Here is a 20,740-nt window from a genome sequence, read left to right as displayed (position 1 = left end):
TGGTACCGACCCCCCTGCTGTATTTGGACTACATGATGGTGGAGGTGGTCAGTTAGCTCCTCCCCCTTCATCCACTGTGGTGTTTTTCTGAGCCTTCAAGCTACTCTGACATTTCTGAAAACAAAGACTTGGAAACGCTGCAGACTCTGTTTCACTTTACTTCATGCGTTTTAGTCTAAAAATGATGACATCACTTCCTGTTTGTTCAGGTTCTGGTCTCTGACTGTCTCAGGTTCTGGTCTCTGACAGTCTCTGGTTCTGGTTTCTGACTGTCTCAGATTCTGGTTTCTGACTGTCTCAGATTCTGGTCTCTGACTGTCTCAGGTTCTGGTTCTGGTTCTCCTGAGACTCAGACCTCTGTGATGTGAAGTGTACATTGAGAGACTCTCGGTGGGAAAAACAAACTCCACCCAAGAAGTTTTAGTGAGACATGCAGATTGATGGAGTCACATGTCTGTACAGCAGCTGGTTAGCTTAGCTTAGCTTAGCTTATTTTAGCTTAGCTTCACAGTGATAACATGCAGCTGTCAGATCTGTGATGTTTCAGATTCTGGTTAACGTCTGCTGCCTGCAGCCGACCAACAAATGTGTCAGACTTTTCAATTTCATTCTTTTTTTTTTTTATAAATCAAGTTCAGCCAGGTCTTTATTATAACATGCAAATTCAGATGGAGTCTGGAATATGATTTAACTTTGATCAAATTCAATAAGTTTGTGAATTCTTAAAAAATAAAAAATACATATTCTGTTTAATTCAACATCTGCAGGTGTGAATGCTGCATGTTTCTCTAAATACAGTAAAGCGTCCTGTGCGTGTTGTGCGGTCGTGAGGAGGAGGTGCTGAGTTCTGCTCCTCGCAGCAGATCTCCTGCTGCAGGCGACGGCTCCTCTTCTAATTATCAAAGTGTCCTCCACAGAAATAGAAGTCCAAACCGGCGCTGCACTTGAAAGGTTTTCATTCGCTCCAAATGAAAAAGGAGGATTCCTGGAGAAGGTGGAGAGCTGCAGGCGACACACACACTCCTGCTGCAGCTCTGTGTGTGTGTGTGTGTGTGTGTGTGTGTGTGTGTGTGTGTGTGTGTGTGTGTGTGTGTGTGTGTGTGTGTGTGTGTGTGTGTGTGTGTGTATTAACTCATGTGAGGGCTGCTGTTTGATTCACATTATTTAAATGTTTTAAACTGGAGTCTCTGTGTGTCCTGATGGTGGACAGAGGACTGACAAAGACCCAGAGAGGGTCTCTGAGTGTCCTCTGAGTGTTTCTGAATGTCCTCTGAGTGTCCTGTGTGTGTGTGCGTGTGAATGTGTGTGAGTGTGTGTGTGCGTGCGTGCGTGCGTGTGTGTGTGTGTGAATGTGTGAGTGAGTGTGTGTGTGTGTGTGTGTGAGTGTGTGTAGGTGTGTTTGACATCATTCAGTCATCACAGAAATATCTGGAAATATTTTAGTTATCATCTTTTTAAATGTTCTGAACTTAAAGAACCATCATGGAGCTTAAAGTTACAAAATAAGAGCTTTGACTCATTTTTAAATCATATTAATGTTCAAAACATACTGAATGCGTAAAAACAAAGTGCAGTCTGCTGCATAAACTCCTGTTGGTGTTGTTTTGATGATGAGGAGATGATGAAGAGCCGATGACTGTTAGATGAGTTAGTTTTGTTGATTTAGCAGGTTTTATTGGAAACAGTCACTTTGTGAAACAATTCATTCAGCAGAGTTTTGTTTGGATTAACGGGAGGATCACTGCCTGGATTATTCTTGGAGGACATGTTTGTTTTTTTAATGAATGAAGTGACTGTGATGTTCATGGAGCTGGTTGATCAGAACTCACATGTTCGCTGGAGGTTTGGGAAAGATGGAGGCTTTAATGTATTAAATCAAACTACTTTGATTTCTACCTAAAGTTAAGGAAGCAGAACAGAGGAGTTAACCCTTTAAACCCTCCCTCCTCCCCTCCTCATTAAATATTACTTGCAGTGATGTCCATCAAATATCAAATAAAACGACACCACCTGCAGTCTGAAGTTCTCTGAAGTTCAAAGTAGTGTGATGAAGGTGCTGTTTGGTTGGAAACACAAAAAGGTCTTAAAGAAGACACAGTAAGTCCAAGACACGATACTCTGGCAAAAATAAAAATGCCTTTATTCAGTCGGCTGTTTCACGGTTGAATTATAAACAAGAATGATAATGGTGGTACATGTTCAAACAGCTGGCGTCTGTCTGTGTTACTAAGTGTTGGCGAGAAAAATCATTTTAAATTGAAATCAGATTTAATCACCGTCACACCCAGGTCAGTGATCAACAAACTAATGCTTTGTTTTTTTTTTCTGGTTGTTCAGGTGTGGTTCAGCAATCGAAGGGCCAGGTGGCGAAAACAAGCGGGAGCCAATCAGCTGGCAGCGTTCAACCACCTCCTGCCGGGCGGGTTTCCTCCCACTGGGATGCCAACGCTCCCTACGTACCAGCTGCCGGAGTCCAGCTACCCAACCAACACTCTGTCCCAAGGTAGAGGACCAAACGCTGTTATCCTACCGGTATCACGGCAAAACGTGAAACAGACACGTCTGGCCTGTCGAGGCGTGACAGTTACACGTTTTCCTGGAGTGGCTCAAAATGAACCCAAACTTACTGCTAAAAACAAAAAACAACTGGCTTGAACTTTTGAAACCCTCCACACTTTCCTACCTTTTATCATCTGTTTAGCCACTTTTACATACTTTTAGTTAGCAATCTTCATGTTTCATCCTACTGATGATTAACTGTAACTTTGATCTTTTTAATGCAGTAGTCCTCATTTTTATACTTGTTTGTAGTTCTTATGTCACTCTTTTACAACTCTGTCATTTTAGCTCTCAATCTGTCTTCTACATTTCTTTTATCTCTCTTGTCATGTGTGCGTGTCTCAAAGTGGTTTTTAAATTGTCTTATTTTCCTTTTAATTGATTTCTAATTGTTTTAATTTGTTCTCTAATTGAATTTGTTGCTACGAGACACAAATACAGTGTGTTGGAAGCTGCTCAGCTGTCCTCTGTTGTGTTGCTCCTCAGACAGCGGTGGGACACTTCACCGTCCACAGCCGTTACCTCCGTCCACCATGCACCAGACCGGTCTGTCCAACCCGGACGGAGGCTCCGCCTACGGCCTGGCCTCCAACCGCCACGGCTTCTCAACCTACTCCGACTCCTTCATGAGCTCTGCAGCACCGAGCAACCACGTCAACCCCGTCAGCAACGGACTCTCCCCACAGGTAAGACACCGGCACGGAAACACAGAAACACCAGTCAGGCAGGAGCCACTGAAATACACGGTGACCTCAATTATGAATCATATTTCACTGAGAATCCATAAACAGAATGTGAACAAAATATATATTTGTATATTTTATATTTATTTATAAATTTAACACACAAAAACAGCTTGTTTTTCCTTCTTTCATGATGCAGCAGCTACACGGTGCTGAAGGTGCTGCTTTATTTAATGTAATATTATAAATGTCTTCATTTAGTTATGACACCTGATAATACTTCAGTTTTAATTTTAATCTTTTCACAAACATGTTTTACTTTTCGTCAAATTTAAGTTTCTTAGAAAAAATACTAAAAACATTTAAACCTCCTTTATGTCATTGACATCTTAGCGTTTTTAATTTCTATCTTATTTCATCTTATTTTGAAGCTACAGCTGCTGCAAACCTTGTGTGTAGTCACCATGGTAACATGTTTATTGTAGAAGGAAATTAGACTAAAAATGGTCACAAAATTAGTATTACCTGATCTACAAGATCTAAGATTTACGAGTTTGTACAATATTGAGGGAAACAATAGGTCCTCACAAATGTTTGTTCCAATCCACAAAAATACCAAGAAATGACCATTGGGAAACCATCATCAATAAATATTCATATTTTAATAAACAGAATTTCTAAATTTCACAGATCTGATCCTGTTGCACTGTTCACACACAACAGGATCAGAACTTTCTTAAACCTTTATGATGCACCTTCGGAAATTGATGTTAACGCTCACGTTCATTAAACCAGCAGCAGCATCGTCTCACTGTTTTTCTTGTCAGGCTCTCAAGTGCAACACAGAAAGAAGTCAGGAACTTCCTGTTCTCACAAGTCAGACAGAATAAATATCAATTTTTTGACATGAGCATAAAATCAAAAATAATAAAAACAAACTTTTTTTTAATTGTTTTGTATGTTTGATTCATAAATTAATGATACCAATCATAATACTGGACTCTCAGTGGAGGTAAAGAACAGATGACACAGATTGGCTCCATCATGCTGGGTTGATATAAATGACTGTACTCCCAGTAATTCTGTTACTCTGGTGTTTTGACTGGTCAGCTGGTCTGATGGCTTCCTGGGAGTTTCATATGTTGATCTGTTTCATCACTGTGTTCAGTGTGTACACTGGTTTAAGGACATGTTAGATTTACATATCAGGTTTGGAGAGGCAGCAAACATCCACCTAAAGAGGAGGAACATATCATCTGGTAACCGTGGTTACCGTTAGGATGTTAGGAGTGACCTTCAACAGAAACCTATACTGTTAACTAAATGAATGATTTTTAAATCAGATAGAAATGAACAAATAATGTTTATTTTTTTATTTTATTTGTACTTTATTAATCCCCGAGGGGAAATTCTTTCGCTACAGCAGCATCTCGGGGGGGAGCTGCTGCAACAGGCTGCCACTAGTGCGGCGCCATCTAACCTGAGGTGCATGTTTTTTGGGTGTTGGGAGGAAGCCGGAGAACCCGGAGAGAACCCACGCAAGCACAGGGAGAACATGCAAACTCCGCACAGAAATGCCCAGGACCGGATTCGAACCCTGAACCTTTTTTTTGCTGTGAGGCGACAATGCTAACCACTGCACCACCTTATTAAATTGTGTCCTGACAGTCAGTGATGAGTCAGGGACCACAGGAGGATGTGGTCTGTCCTCACGACCTGTCAATCAGTTCTCGTGTCAGACGTGATGTTACTGTACTGATGGATGATGTCAGTGTGTGACGGTGTGTCCTTGTTTCTGTGAAGTGCGAAGTTAAGACATCCCATAAAAAACTGTGTCATCAGGGTTACAAGAAACACACCAGGCTGAAACAACCTGGACTTCAGGTCGTCAGCTGTTCTGGTTCTGATCCGCTGATGGTAGATTTAGTTTCTATATTTGTAAGAACATATATGATCAGAATAATATACATTATTATTATTATTATTAGAATTATTAGAAGCCTCCACTTCAGATTCTGTCGGAGCGGTTTGGAGCAGGAAGTGACCATATTTGGACGAGCTGGGGGAGGAGCCAGCGGTGGATCTGACCGATCTGATCGGAAACCTGACGATACTACGTCCCGCCCACCGATAGCTGTAACCTGACTGCACCACAGGCCTGTCAATCAAACAGACACGCCCCCAAAAACAGGTCTTCTTGAATCTTCTTTTCTAATGAATGAGGGATTATTTTCAGATGGACCTCCAGAAAACTAATAAGAAGGAGTGACTTTAGCTAACAACACCGAGATAACTGATGGACACATTTTATTCACTTTGGATTTGATGAGAGAAGTTGAATGGGAGTCTATGGAGCCGGAGGCTTTTTGGAGCCGACCTCTAGTGGCACTCGCTGGTATTGCAGCTGAAGACACTTCTGGATCAGAACCATTTTACAGACCTGAAGCTACGAACACTTTTATAAACAGTCTGTTGTGCTGATAGAGCTGCTGTGAGCACCAACATGTCAGCTCATTGGTGTGAAGTACTGCCATGAATCTCCACTTTAAATCAGATGTTAAAACAGTTGGCTCATTCAAACAGACCAACTGTGTCAGTGTGTTTTGTGTCCACACTAACAGGAGGATTCTCTGTTATCCTCTCCAACAATAACCGTCCTAATGAGACTGTGTGTGCAGGAGGGATTGTTCTCAGTGACAGAAGAGAACACTCAATATCAATTCATATCACCGAAGAACTGTGATGCAATTTGTCACAAGCGGTGGGCACTGCAGCGAGATCCTCCTAACAGGCAGAAAATTTGATTTAGATGCTTCTTACAAAGAGTTTCAGAATCAAATTCAAGATCACATTTGTCTGCAATTACTCTTATTCTACTTATTTCAAAGACGCCGGATGGCTTGTCAGTGAGGATTTGGTAACACAAAGGAGATTTGTTGTGCTGCTGAGTTGGGGATAAAGAGAGCTGTTTGTACAGCACATGTGTTTATTAATCGTTCTCGGAACAACAAAAAGAAACCTGCATAAATACTGAGGAGCAAGGTTTTCTTTGTACTGCAGTCACCTACCACTTTGTGAGAGCAGTTTACAGCAGTGAGGATTAGCAGACACAAATAATATGTATGTAGAACCCCTCCCCCAACACACACATATATACATATATATATATATACACTGCTGCAAAAAATAAAGGGACCACTTAAACAACTCAATGTAACTCCAATCAATCCCACTTCTGTGAAATCAAGCTGTCCAGTTCGGATCAACACTGATTGAGGATCAGTTTCACCTGCTGTTGTACAAATGGAACAAACAGGTGGAAATGAGGCAATTATCAAGACAGGAGGACATACCGGGAGACGGGCCGGTCCACCAGGAGACGTGGAGGGGGCCGTAGGAGGACAACAACCTGGCAGCGGGACCGCTATCTGCTCCTTTGTGCAAGGAGGAGCAGGAGGAGCGCTGCCAGAGCCCTACAAAATGACCTCCAGCAGGCCACTAATGTGCATGTTTCTGCTCAAACTGTCAGAAACAGACTCCATGAGGGCGGTACGAGGACCCGACGTCCACAAGTGGGGTCTGTGCTCACAGCCCAACACCGTGCGGGGCGACCGGACTTTACCGGAGAACACCGAGATCGGCAGCTTCTCCGTCGGCGTCCTGTGGTCTTCACGGATGAGAGCAGGTTCACACTGAGCACATGTGACAGACGTGACGGAGTCTGGAGACGCCGTGGAGAACGTTCTGCTGCCTGCAACATCCTCCAGCGGGACCGGGTCGGCGGCGGGTCAGCGACGGTCTGGGGAGGCGTTTCTTCGGAGGGCAGCGCAGCCCTCCGTGTGCTAGCCAGAGGTACCCTGACTGCCATTAGGTCCCGGGATGAGATCCTCAGACCCGTTGAAGACCATCTGCTGGTGCAGTGGGTCCTGGGTTCTTCTGATGCAGGACAATGCTCGGCCTCATGTGGCTGGAATGTGTCAGCAGTTCCTGCATGATGAAGGCATCGATGCTACGGACCGGCCCGCCCGTCCCCCAGACCTGAATCCAATCCAGCACATCCGGGACATCGCGTCTCGTTCCGTCCTCCGACGCCACGTCCACCGCAGACTGTCCGGGAGTGGACCGATGCTTTGATCCAGGTCTGGGAGGAGATCCCTCAGGAGAACATCCGTGGTCTCATCAGGAGCATGCCCAGGCGTTGTAGGGAGTGATACAGGCACGTGGAGGACACACACACTACTGAGACTCATTTGGACTTGTCTTCAGGAATCTCCACAGAAGTTGGATCAGCCTGTGATCTGATTTTTCCACTTTTATTTGGAGTATGATTCTGAATCCAGACCTCCATGGATAATGATTCTGATTTCCATTGATCATTCTTATGTTATTTTGTTCTCAACACATTCCACTATGTGATGAATCAAGATTTTAAATGGAATATTTCATTCATTGAGATCTAGGATGTGTTGTTTAAGTGTTCCCTTTATTTTTTGGAGCAGTGTATATATATTAAAAAGTGTTTCCCTTCCTGATTTCTTATTTTTTTGCATGTCTGTCACACTTAAATGTTTCAGATCATCAAACAAATGTAAATATTAGTCAAAGATAACACAAGTAAACACAAAATACAGTTTTTAAATGAAGGTTTTTATTATTAAGGTATAAAAACAATCCAAACCCACATGGCCCTGTGTGAAAAAGTGTTTGCCTCCTCCTGTTAAAACATAACTTGACTGTGGTTTATCACACCTGAGTTCAATTTCTCGAGCCACACCCAGACCTGATTACTGACACACCTGTTCTCAATCAAGAAATCACTTCAATAAGACCTGCCTGACAAAGTGAAGTAGACCAGAAGATCCTCAGAAGATAGACATCATGCCGAGATCCAAAGAAATTCAGGAACAAATGAGAAAGAAAGTAATTGAGATCTATCAGTCTGGAAAAGGTTCTCAAGCCATTTCTAAAGCTTTGGGACTCCAGAGAACCACAGTGAGAGCCATTATCCACAAATGGAGAAAACATGGAACAGCGGTGAACCTTCCCAGGAGCGACCGGCCGACCAAAATTACCCCGAGAGAGCAGAGACAACTCATCCGAGAGGTCACAAAAGACCCCACGACAACATCCAAAGAACTGCAGGCCTCACTTGCCTCAGTTCAGGTCAGTGTTCATGACTCCACCAGAAGAAAGAGACTCGGCAGAAATGGCTGCATGGCAGAGTTCCAAGACCAAAACCACCGCTGAGCAAAAAGGACATTAAGGCTCGTCTTGTTTTTACCAGAAAACATCTTGATGATCCCCGAGACTTTTGGGAAAATACTCTGTGGACTGACGAGACCAAAGTTGAACTTTTTGGAAGGTGTGTGTCCCATTACATCTAGCGTAAAAGTAACGCCGCATTTCAGAAGAAGAACCTCATACCAACAGTAAAACATGGTGGTGGTAGTGTGATGGTCTGGGGCTGTTTTACTGCTTCAGGACCTGGAAGACTTGCTGTGATAAATGGAACCATGAATTCTACCGTCTACCAAAACATCCTGAAGGAGAACGTCCGGCCGTCTGTTCGTGACCTCAAGCTGAAGCCAACTTGGGTTCTGCAGCAGGACGATGATCCAAAACACACCAGCAAGTCCACCTCTGAATGGATGAAGAAAAACAAAATGAAGACTTTGGAGTGGCCTCGTCAAAGTCCTGACCTGAATCCTGTTGAGATGCTGTGGCATGACCTTAAAAAGGCTGTTTGTGCTGGAAAACCCTCCAATGTGTCTGAATTACAACAACTCTGTAAAGATGAGTGGGCCAACATTCCTCCACAGCTGGAAAAGACTCGTTGCAAGTTATCACAAACGCTTGATTGCAGTTGTTGCTGCTGAGGGTGGTCCAACCAGTTATTAGGTTTAGGGGGAAACACTTTTTCACACAGGGCCATGTGGGTTTGGATTGTTTTTCTCCCTTCATAATAAAAACCTTCATTTAAAAACTGCATTTTGTGTTTACTTGTGTTATCTTTGACTAATATTTAAATTTGTTTGATGATCTGAAACATTTCAGTGACAGACATGCAAAAAAATAAGAAATCAGGAAGTGAAACACTTTTTCACACCACTGTATATGTGTGTGTGTGTATATATATATATATATATATGTGTGTGGTGGTGTGGGGTTCTTCATACATATTATTCGTGTCCTTATATATAAGGTATCCAGTATATCCCTTATACCCCGTTCCCTGATATATCCCTCTCCCTGTTTTGTGTTCAGATGGAGCACAAACACATCAGCTGACGGAATAAATCCCATCACAGTTGAATCAAACAGCCGCGACACATTCATGTGACTGAAATGGTTTTCATGGGTGATGAGATGTGTCTGCTGTGAACGCGGCTGCTTCTCTGTTTATTGTGCTTGCTTTCTATTCCAGTTCCAGCTGAAGCTTTTCCATTATGGGTTCACTGACGTTGACCCTTTCATCATGTTCTCAGGCATTTACATGAGATAACAATGTAGGGCGAATTTCCTAAGATTCCACTTCAAAATTGCAGGAAGCCCATATGCTGTACGTCTGACAGCCCATAATTCAATTTCAAACAGCTATATTGCATTTGGATTGTAATTCACGCGAGCTATTTCAGCGCCTCCTCCTCTCAGATTGAATGGGAGCGAATTAGAGGTTGACTTTCATGTTGAGATGGAGTGGGCCGCCGATTCCAAGCCTTATTGACAGGAAGACAAAATGACAGTGAAGAGCCATCGCTGTGATGGCTCTGCATGTGTAAATAGAAGAAGCAGCATCACCACGGTCACAACCTCTGGAAAACATCCTGCTGCAAAAAACATTTCTGGACATATTCCCATAAATCTATTTTCCTGCCGAGTTTTTTCTGCAGTGATGCCAGAGCTGTAATCCGTCCCTGTCAGGTCAGACATGCAGCGACCTGCCGCTGCAGATGCAACTTCCCACAGTGACCCGACACATCATCACATCACACGAGTACCGAGAGCACTTCTCCGCTCACGCTCTCATTTCCTCCGCGTTTGTTGTGAGAGGAAGATTTAGCCTGCTTTGGAGCGGCACAGCTCTCTGGCTCGCTATTTGATGTCGGGGTGAGAGATAGAGAGGGAGCGGGCGAGTGCGGATGGAGGAGAGGGTTTCAGTGTTGGGGGATCAGAGCTGCTTTGGTTCTCCAGCTCTGTCTCTTTGATCCATATCCCCAGGCCTGCCTGCCTGCCTCGCTAACTCAGGCCTCTGCTCGGGATTCCTGACAACTGTCGGCCTAAGATAAGGAGGTGGGGTGGGGTGGGGGGTTTGGGGTTGGGGCTGGGGGGGCCTCCTCTGCACTCTCCCACCCTCCCCCCACCCCCTCCACACCCTCCACACCCCAGCATCAGTACCACATATGCTTAACAATAAATTATTTTAAGAAATGAATGGAGAAATGTGAGTTTTATTCAGTAAACATGAGCACATTGAGCCCCCCCTCCCCCCTCCCACTCCACACACACACAAATAAAGAAATACAAATAAATGCAGGCGCCCCGTGCCCCCCCCCCCCCCGCCTGCAGCCCCCCATGCACATAGCGCCGCAGTGTGCACCTGAGTGTCAGCGGGAGGAATACCTAATATTAGTCTCAGCTCTAAGCCCTTCGACTGGGCACACTGTCAGCTGGCACGCTCGGTGTCAACAAATCAAAAAGGATGAACACGTATATTTACATCACTCCCATAATGAGGAGCGGAGTGGAGTCGAGGCAGGGTGGGGAGGAGGGGTAGGGGGTGGGGGTAATTAGAAATCGCCTGAAAACCAGATCCTGCATCAGTTTGGCACGAAGCAAAGCAAAGAGCTTTACAGCAAATAAATAAATAAGAGAGGAGACCCAGTGAAGGAAGCTGCCAGAGACGCGCAGGAATTTAAATCAGACCCACTGATGGAATGTTTGTAGGATATATTTTTCTTTATTTGTCACTCGGCGTGTTCCCCTCTCCTCCTCCTCCTCTCCTCCTCCTCCTCTCCTCCTCCTCTCCTCCTCCCTCGTGGAGCGAACAGAGCCCAGGGTGCCGTCTGCCTGACTGAGTGGGTAGAAGAGTGTTAAGCTGCTCTTGTTGCTGCGGTTCGGATGAGATGTGGGCGTCGACTGGCTGCAGCACATCCAACCTCACACTCACTTCTCCTGCTTCATGTCATTAGTCTTCACATGTACTTCTACCATGACCTCAGAGGATCCTCGGCTTTCATCATGTTCACAGCGTCACCTACGGTCCCCTCCGGCATTAAAGAGCTCCCTGTTGGACTCTGTGGATCACAAACTGATTCATTTGCACCAAAAAGATCTCAAATCATGATCTTGAGCCTCCTGCTCCTCTCCTCTCCTCTCCTCTCCTCTCCTCTCCTCTCCTCTCCTCTCCTGCTCCTCTCCTCTCCTCTCCTCTCCTCCTCCAGAAATCTCTGAACACAAGGGACAAGGCTGGAAACCAATATTGGATGGTGGTGATCTTCGGCCCTCAGGCAGCACTGCATTAAAAACACACTATTCTGGAGTGGAAATCACTGCATGGGCTCAGGAACACTTGTGAAAACCATCGTCTGTGAACACAGTTCATCGCTGTGTCCACAAAATAATCTATCGGCTGACTGTTTTGAACGGTTTTGAACTGAGCAGCCAGTTCAATGGTGAATAAATGAATAGATGAGATCATGGTGTGATCGCAGTTTAAAGAGGGCAGGAGATGGTCCTGTGCAGCTCACAGATAACCAACATGACCTCTGCTCTCCTCTCATCTCTTCATCTGTTAAAGACCCCACTCTGTTTGAAATGGACCTTTATCACCTAATCCACCGTCTGTCTATCTGTGTGTGTTGTTTTTCACTATCTTCCATCCTTCGAGTTAAACGATGACCTTTATTCATATTTAATCTGTCTTCACCAACAGTTTCTACACTTTCATTCTGTATCTACAGAAACCTTTGCCTGAGTCTGACTGACTGGTGCTGAGTGGTCGTTCACCCCTGCAGACATTTAAATATCCAGCAGCTGACGGGCGCTCTGATCAGCTGAGATACAGACACGCTGTGACTCTCAGGCAGTAAAAGTGAAGATGCTCTCAAACATAATTATATCACAACAACAGACTGTTTATAAAAGAGTTCATAGCTTCAGGTCTGTAAAATGGTTCTGATCCAGAAGTGTCTTCAGCTGCAATACCAGCGAGTGCCACTAGAGGTCGGCTCCAAAAAGCCTCCGGCTCCATAGACTCCCATTCAACTTCTCTCATCAAATCCAAAGTGAATAAAATGTGTCCATCAGTTATCTCGGTGTTGTTAGCTAAAATCACTCCTTCTTCTTAGTTTTCTGGAGGTCCATCTGAAAATAATCCCTCATTCATTAGAAAAGAAGATTCAAGAAGACCTGTTTTTGGGGGCGTGTCTGTTTGATTGACAGGCCTGTGGTGCAGTCAGGTTACAGCTACCGGTGGGCGGGACGTAGTATCGTCAGGTTTCCAATCAGATCGGTCAGATCCACCGCTGGCTCCTCCCCCAGCTCGTCCAAATATGGTCACTTCCTGCTCCAAACCGCTCCGAACTAGCAAAGATGGTGACGGACAGAATCTGAACTGGAGGATTCATAACGTTCACGAACCAACGATGACATCACTGATGGTTGATGACATCACTGATGGTCGATAGTTGATGACATCACTGATGGTCGATGGTTGATGACATCACTGATGGTTGATGGTTGGTTACAACGTAGTTTTTATTTATTAATTAACTTTAAAGTGCATTCAAAATCAGTGAGGTTTAGTTTGTTTTCTGCGCTTTGAGCAACATTAGTTTCATTCCACAGATACACAGTGAATCATACCGAGTTCTCCTTCAGTCAAATCAAAAGGTTTCATTATTATACGTATGAATATCTTCAGTAACGGGGAGATTGTTGGGTGTCTCTCAATAATACTGTAAGGTCGTGACTTAACAGATGAATAGTTTTATGAAGGTGTGCTAACTGATATGAGCTGTATGTAATCCTGTTATTAATAATACCAGCCAATTTAGAGCTCCATGTTAGATTGTGATTGAACAGGTGTTTAGATGTGAAGAAGCCTCCTGTGCTGTGTGTCTGCAGGTGATGAGCATCCTCAGTAACCCCAGCGGCGTTTCCTCCCAGCAGCACGACTTCCCCATCTCCCCCCTCCACAGCACGCTGGACTCCTCCTCGTCCAACAGCATCTCAGCCAGCTGCAGCCAGCGGTCGGCCGAGGCCTCCATCAAGACGGTGGACAGCCTCCCATCCTCCCAGTCCTACTGCCCTCCCACATACAGCAGCACCAGCTACAGCATGGACCCGGCCGTGGCTGCTGCCGGCTACCAGTACAGCCAGTACGGACAGAGTGAGTTCAGCTAACCAGCAGGAGGAGAGTTTAACGGGATATTAACTGATATTAAGTTATTAGGGCAAGTTATTATAATACTGTAATTTCTGAGTTATAGTTGCAGTTATTTTCATGAGGACTTCATCATGTTCCTGCAGATCTGCATGTGATGTTTTCAGGTTGTTTCTGTTCCGTTGTCATGAGCACATCCACGGAGTTTATTCCAATTTGGCACAAATGCTCACTTGGAGTCAGAGATGAACATGTTGGTGGTCAGAGGTTAAAGGTCACTGGTACCTCATGTCTGAGGTAACAGTGGATTCATGTCTGAATCTGTAGCTTCTTTCAGCACCTCTTCATCACCACGTCAGCTTCCTTCAGCTGGTGTTGCCTTCGGGAACGGCGTGTAATTTAGAAACAGCAAAGTAACATTTCAGGATATGAAAACTTCAACTTGCTCACTATGAATTCTGGGTACAGATCCAAATATATCTCTCTGCCATCCGCTATCTGCTCGTGTGAGATAGCTACGCTTGGCGATGTCTCGGCGTGACAGTTCCACGTTTGTCGACACTTAAAGCTGCCGTTCCACATTATTGTTATTGTTGTCGTTATCGTCCAGGATCTCCAGCGTTGAATAGAAAACACAGTACTGTCATGTTTTCAGATTTTCGGGCTTTGACTTGGTATCGATAGTTCGGCACCAACTCAGTGGTTTTGAAGAACCCTTCTGTTATTCTCCACCAACATGGCTGCAGATATCATCACATGGTGAATTCATCAGTGGGAGGAGCTACACATGCTCCTGTCAGTCTGAGCTGAGAATCCATTTGGTTCACACATGGTCACTGACACTTTATCCTGTTGTGAGTTTGTTGTTTAACGCCGTGTTTCAACCTGGAGGAAGATTTGAACCATCAGATGTTGAGCTGTGTGAGCTGAGTTTGTTCTGAGTCTGATGGCTGCTGAAGATTTAAGCAACTTTCCTCCTCCATCTGGCTACTCACCGACCCGTGCTGGAACTGAAGCTCCTCATTTATCTCACATCTCCACGGTGAGTTAGCCTCTATCGAACAGCTCATCTGGGCCTTCAGTGACAAACGGACCTCGCAGGTCTCTTTGGAGTCCTCCAGTCCAAAACGCCCTGAGACGGTGGAGCCGCCTCCTTCCTGGTTGCTCCTGAACCCGGCTGGCAGGGCGACCAGCGTTAGAGTGAAAGGAAGCAGTGTGACGAGCTGGTGGACCTCTGAGGTGATAAAGTGACCTTTGACCTTCCTTCAGCTGCTCTCCCATCGCTGTCCGCTGCCCGTCGTTAAAGTGTTTGCAGTTTGTTGCAGCAGAAGAGGCTTTTTTCTGTGTTTGTGCCGAGTTGATATTTTCATGTCTCAACATGAACCCAGCGGCACCAAGATGGCCGAACGGCACCAAGATGGCCGAACGGCCCAACATGCAGTGAAATTTTGGTCTCAACTTTGAGGAGAAATTTCACTTCCAACATTTCTCCAATTTTCTCTTTGCTCAGTATGTGATCATGTCAGAGCTATGATGTGGTTCAGGTTTGGACATAAATCACACTTCTACCTCCTGTTTTGATCTCGTTCCCCTGACTGTTGGCTCTGGATGTAAACGATGAGGTTTGAACATCTGTAACATCCAAACATCCTTCAGCTCTTTAACAGATTCATCACAACGTTGTCCATCGTTTCCATCACCGATCACAGATGTTTCACTTAAACCTGGAACATCTCTGTCTGATGGGACTTCAGTGGTTCGGCTGCAGCCCACCACCCCCCTTCACCTCCACCACTCCCCTCCACCTCCACCTCCACCTCCATCCCCCCTCCACCTCCTGCTGACATCTTTAACAGTTTACGTCAGACATTTGACTCCTCTCTTGTTCTAATTCAGGAAACTCCTGACAGATTAAAGTACATGCTGTCAAAACAGCTGAAGAGTGTGTGTGTGTGTGTGTGTGTGTGTGTGTGTGTGTGTGTGTGTGTGTGTGTGTGTGTGTTATCAGATAGTAGGCAGAGGACTCTCAGTGTGACTGCTCAACAGGGATTTAAGGTATAAACCTGGTTGACAGGAAAAAACAGCTTCCTTTAGAGGGCCTAACTAAACCCATGTGAAACACACACACACACACACACACACACACACACACACACACACACACACACACACACACACACACTGCTCCCCCACTCTCTGTCGGGCTGACTGACATGTTGGCAGACAGACCAGCCCACACATAGGTGCTCTTCTTTCTCTCCTTCCTCTGCTCAGGAGTGACAGCTTCCTTTCTGTGCTCACCAGCTCCTTAACTGACGTGCTTTACTTATCTCCACCCAATAGCCACAGCACACACACACACACACACACACACACACACACACACACACACACACACACACACACACACACACACACACACACACACACACACACACACATACCGTGTCACATCACATCTGTCACCCCTCCTCTGTATGAAAGAGGAGTTATCAGCTGAACCAGGGAGGAGCAACATCCACAACTCTGAGAGGAGAGATGCTGAGAATTAATGTCAGCTTTCAGAGAGCCCGGTTATTATAGTGACTACCTGCCTGTCTGTCTTCTGTCTGCCGAGACAAACTGTTGGCTGCTTTTGTCTGTCTGTCACACGTGGTGTCCTCGTGTCAGTCTGCGCCAGCGGAGATATTGTACCACAAATTGTTCTGCAACAATACGAACACATTGAAAGAAGTCTGCTGATGTTCAATATCTACATGTCCTCCTAACAAGAGTGTGTGTGTGTGTGTGTGTGTGTGTGTGTGTGTGTGTGTGTGTGTGTGTGTGTGTGTGTGTGTGTGTGTGTGTGTGTGTGTGTGTGTGTGTGTGTGTGTGTCCAAGAACAAAACATGGAAATAAAATGGAAGCTTATGAAAATCTTTTAAATTCTAAGGTCAGACAGAAATGATTTCTCCTGCTGCTGCATGATATTCCAAATAAATAGTTATCTGTTGAACTCACGTGTTTGTTGAGAAAAAAAACAGAAAGGAAAGATAGAAATTAATATTTTATTGATTTCATAATGCAGCTTTGTGTGTGCTCTTTCTGTGACATGCAGTTACATCTCCTACTGGCTCACACTGCTGTCAATCAACCAGACAGGGACAGCCCCCTTCACATCTTTCAGATGAACATTCCTGATGTTTTCCAGACTTTTTATTGCTGATTTTAATCTTCACAGTCCCATTATCAATAAAACTTCACCTAAATGTGAATGAATTATCAAAGATTCCTGTATGAAATCCTGAATTAATACTTCATGATTCATCAGGAAGTAACATAAGTTCAAAGTCTTTCATTCATGATGTCATGCATGAACAACCTTCACATTAATTCAAGCATTAACTTAAGTAAATCATCAATGATTATGAATTATTAGACATGATCATTATGAATTCTTTGTAAAAAAATGTTGAACCACTGAAATAAACTCATCATTAAATCATCAGTAAATCATCATTAAATCTTCATTAAATCATTGTTAAATCATTGTTAAATCATAATTAAATCATTATTAAATCATTATCAAATCATTATCAAATCATTATTAAATCATCATTAAATCATTATTAAATCATCATTAAATTATTAATAAATCAACATTAAATCTTCATTAGAGCATTATTAAATCATTATTAAATCATCATTAGAGCATTATTAAATCAACATTAAATCATTATTAAATCATTATTAGAGCATTACTAAATCAACATTAAATCATTATTAAATCATCATTACAGCATTATTGAATCAATATTAAATCATTATTAAATCATCATTAGAGCATTATTAAATCAACATTAAATCATCATTAGAGCATTATTAAATCAACATTAAATCATCATTAGAGCATTATTAAATCAACATTAAATCATTATTAAATCATCATTAGAGCATTATCAAATCTTGTGATCTGACAGTAAAGTGTTTCCACATGAATGAGTTGCTGACAGTCAGACCTCAGGACTTCAGTCTGACTTTTATTATTGTAAAATGTCATATTTTCAGTATAATAGTTTGATCTGAAGAAGCGTAGCTGCAGAAGCTTCCTGAAGGGGTCCAGACTTCCTTTGGTCCTCGCTAACCTGCTTCCTGTCGTCCTTTGCAGCGGCGGTGGACTACCTGGCCAAGAACGTGGGTCTGTCCAGTCAGCGCAGGATGAAGCTGACCGACCACTCCGCCGTCCTCGGACTGCTGCAGGTGGAGACCGGCCAGGCCTACTAGGACTCACCTGAACATACCCAACATACCTGGTCACCAGCACAACCCGCACCTCCTGCTCCAGAACAGGTGTGTCCCAGACAGACTGTATGTGGGCTGATATCCAGCTCTGGTGAAGTTGAAGCATGAGAAGACACAGCTTTAAACATTCCTCATGGGACCAACAGAACCAAAGTTTGTCCATCAGAGTTCCGTTGAACTGGAACACAAACGCAGATCGTCCCTCAGCACCCGACACCAACATGAAGCAATAACAGCTCGTCTTCCTCAGTTCAACAAAACCTCCATAAAACAAACTTGATTACCACTTCATTAAATCTGCGTCACGCTGAGCTCAGTTCAAGGACAAGATTTAAGTACATTTCAGCCTCAGTTCATCGGTTTTCAAACTTTCCTGTGAGTCTGAGAGCAGCTGAAGGAAATGAAAGCGTCTCTTCATCTTCTGGATCACGATGCTACCTCAAACTCCTGCACGGTGTTCCTGCGACCACAGATGGAGGTGAGGCTCTCAACCGATTCAGAAACAACGAGGGCTCCAGCTCCCTCCGGTCAAAACCAGAACCAGAACCAGAACCAGGACCAGAACCAGGACCAGAACCAGAACCAGGACCAGCTCGACCCGACGGATGGGCTGAAAACGTTTGATTTCTTTTTGTATGAAACTCGTCGACTTTAACTGAAGATCAGCACAAAGTAGTGTCAGCTTAAAAAGAACGGAGGTGTGTTGGTGTGTGAGGAGTTGATGAGGAGATGTCTCGGTTCTGCAGCCCGTCGGATCAACAGCACCACCTCCCGACTGATCAGCTGACTGAACTGAGACCGTCCTTCAGAACTTTGTTGGAGTGAAACGTTCTGCAGGAACCGTGGAAACAATCATCACTGATTTATCTTAATTTACATTCTTGAAGTTAATGTTTACTTCTTCCATTTATCTATAAAAATAGCAATCATCCAACTGTCCGTCCCTTTAGATATGAAATGGCTTTATAGAGTATTTATCGATATATTATCTCCCACAGTTACGTTGTGCTCAATGATTCCTTTGGGAAGTATAAATGTGACTATGTTTAGTCTGAATCCTAAAATGTTTTTTTCAGTTGAGTTTCAACAAAAGTGATTTTAAAAATATATCCTTAAATATTAGATTTCATTTCCCTCCACTGCAGGCAGAACCAGGCCTCATTTAAAACAGACACTTTATCCACATGTCAAATCCCAGTGAGGACATTTAATAATATTTCAGAATCCGTCTGTATCCAGCAGCAGATCGTCGTTTTACATTTCTTAAGTACAAAACACGATGAAACTCTGCACTTCCTGTTTGTAACTGAAACAGCAGAGATGATAATCTTCCACTTTTATTATGAAATTCTGCAGGAGGTCTGGGTCCAGCTGCAGTTAACAATGTCCATAAAAAGTTCAAAAGGTATTTAATGCTCAGTGTGTTTTACTCGACCACGATTTAAATACCAGCTTCCAAACAACTTCCTGAATAGACGTTAATTTGTGTGTTTTCATGAAGTTCTGACAGATTTCTGTGATGTCAGCATCAAACATGAAGCCCAACGTACTTCCATGAAGAAGTGCCGTCAGAAGCTTTCTGCTCGGCCGTCTGCTCGGAGCTTCGTGTTCAGAGGATTCAAAAAGACCAAATCAGTCGCGATCAGCTCGTCTTGTGTCTGACGTCTTCGGTCCTCCGCTGAGACGAAGCCATGAAACGTCTGAAGACTTCATTTCCATTCCCGCTGGACGCTGATGTCCATGTTTCCCCACGGCAGCCATCACTGTTTCATCCAGACTTTTATAATGATCTCCACCCACATTGCCACCGTGGATGCTGGCTGTGTTGACCTTTGACCTTGTGTACATATATTTTTTCACTGACAGCAAACCGAGGGGAACATTAAGGATTCATGTACAGATTGTGTTTCTCCTCTTGGTCCGGCCTCTGCTGGTTTTCTTCAGCTTCAGTTTGGCATGTGTCTGTCGCCATAGTATAATTTATTCTACCTGTACCAAGTATTAGACTAGCGAGACGTTTGTATCTGCATTTACTCCCCTCGGCCTCGTGGTGTAACTCTGTTACTGTCTGTTCATTAAAGCTCTACAACCGGACGAGACCGCCGCGTCCTGTCGTCACTCCGCTCCGTCAAATGGAAAAAGGAGTTTGAGTTCTAAAAGTTCGTCCTCACACGGTTTTAGCAGATGTGATCGTGTCGAGAACCCAACGAGAACAAACACATCTCCATCGGTGTACTTCTGACAGGGAAAGAGAGGATTTATTTGGAGAAGTCAATAAACTCTGAAGTGATCTGAAAATGAATCTGAAGTTGTTAAAGTAAAAACAGAAACAAGTCATTGTGCAGAAACTCTGGAGAATTAGGATCTCTGACCGTCCCAGTGGGTTTCCTTCCATCTCCTTTCTTCTCCTCAATCCTCTTTGCTCTCATGTGTCCTGTGTTTTGTTGTGGTCTGTGTCTGGTGGGTGTGGCCTCTCCTCTTCCCTCCTCCAGGCTCCACCCTCTTCCTCTCCTCTGTCCCGCTGGCACAGCTGCACTCCACCAATCACCTCCTGACAGTATTTCAACCCTGCTGCACTTCATCTTCATCAGCTGATCAGCTGATACCAGATCAGCTGATACCAGATCAGCTGGTACTAGCCTGCTGCAGTTCGCTGTGACTTTGGACTCTCGTTGTTCCTTGTCTGGTTCTGATCCATGTCTGTCCTCATCCTGACTCAGTCCACCTGTCTGTCCGCCTGTTTGTCTGTCTGTCTGTCTGTCCACCTGTCTGTCTGTCCACCTGTCTGTCTGTCCACCTGTCCTGTCTTCCTGACAAGACAAACTCACCTGAA

General features: G+C 44.2%; 1 protein-coding gene across 4 annotated transcripts in view; it reads left to right on the top strand.

Annotated features, from left to right (window-relative positions):
* LOC138192080 (paired box protein Pax-7-like) overlaps positions 1-19,996 on the top strand; it is a 103,672-nt gene extending 83,676 nt beyond the window's left edge. For all 4 annotated transcript variants that reach the window (XM_069139262.1, XM_069139259.1, XM_069139261.1 and 1 more), the window contains exons 6-9: positions 2,338-2,503; positions 3,046-3,245; positions 13,368-13,632; positions 17,774-19,996. In XM_069139262.1, the coding sequence (XP_068995363.1) occupies positions 2,338-2,503; positions 3,046-3,245; positions 13,368-13,632; positions 17,774-17,889 (747 nt within the window). In that variant the 3' untranslated portion in view covers positions 17,890-19,996. The remainder of the gene's footprint in view (positions 1-2,337; positions 2,504-3,045; positions 3,246-13,367; positions 13,633-17,773) is intronic.
* The last annotated feature ends 744 nt before the right edge of the window (positions 19,997-20,740 follow it).

The sequence above is a fragment of the Embiotoca jacksoni genome, unplaced genomic scaffold (genome assembly GCF_022577435.1).
Source record: "Embiotoca jacksoni isolate LCO1_2020_lvr unplaced genomic scaffold, fEmbJac1.0.p SCAF_80, whole genome shotgun sequence".
In the NCBI taxonomy this organism is placed as follows: domain Eukaryota; kingdom Metazoa; phylum Chordata; class Actinopteri; family Embiotocidae; genus Embiotoca; species Embiotoca jacksoni.
Note: the sequence above shows the minus strand (reverse complement) of the source record. Positions and strands in the feature narration are given on the sequence as shown.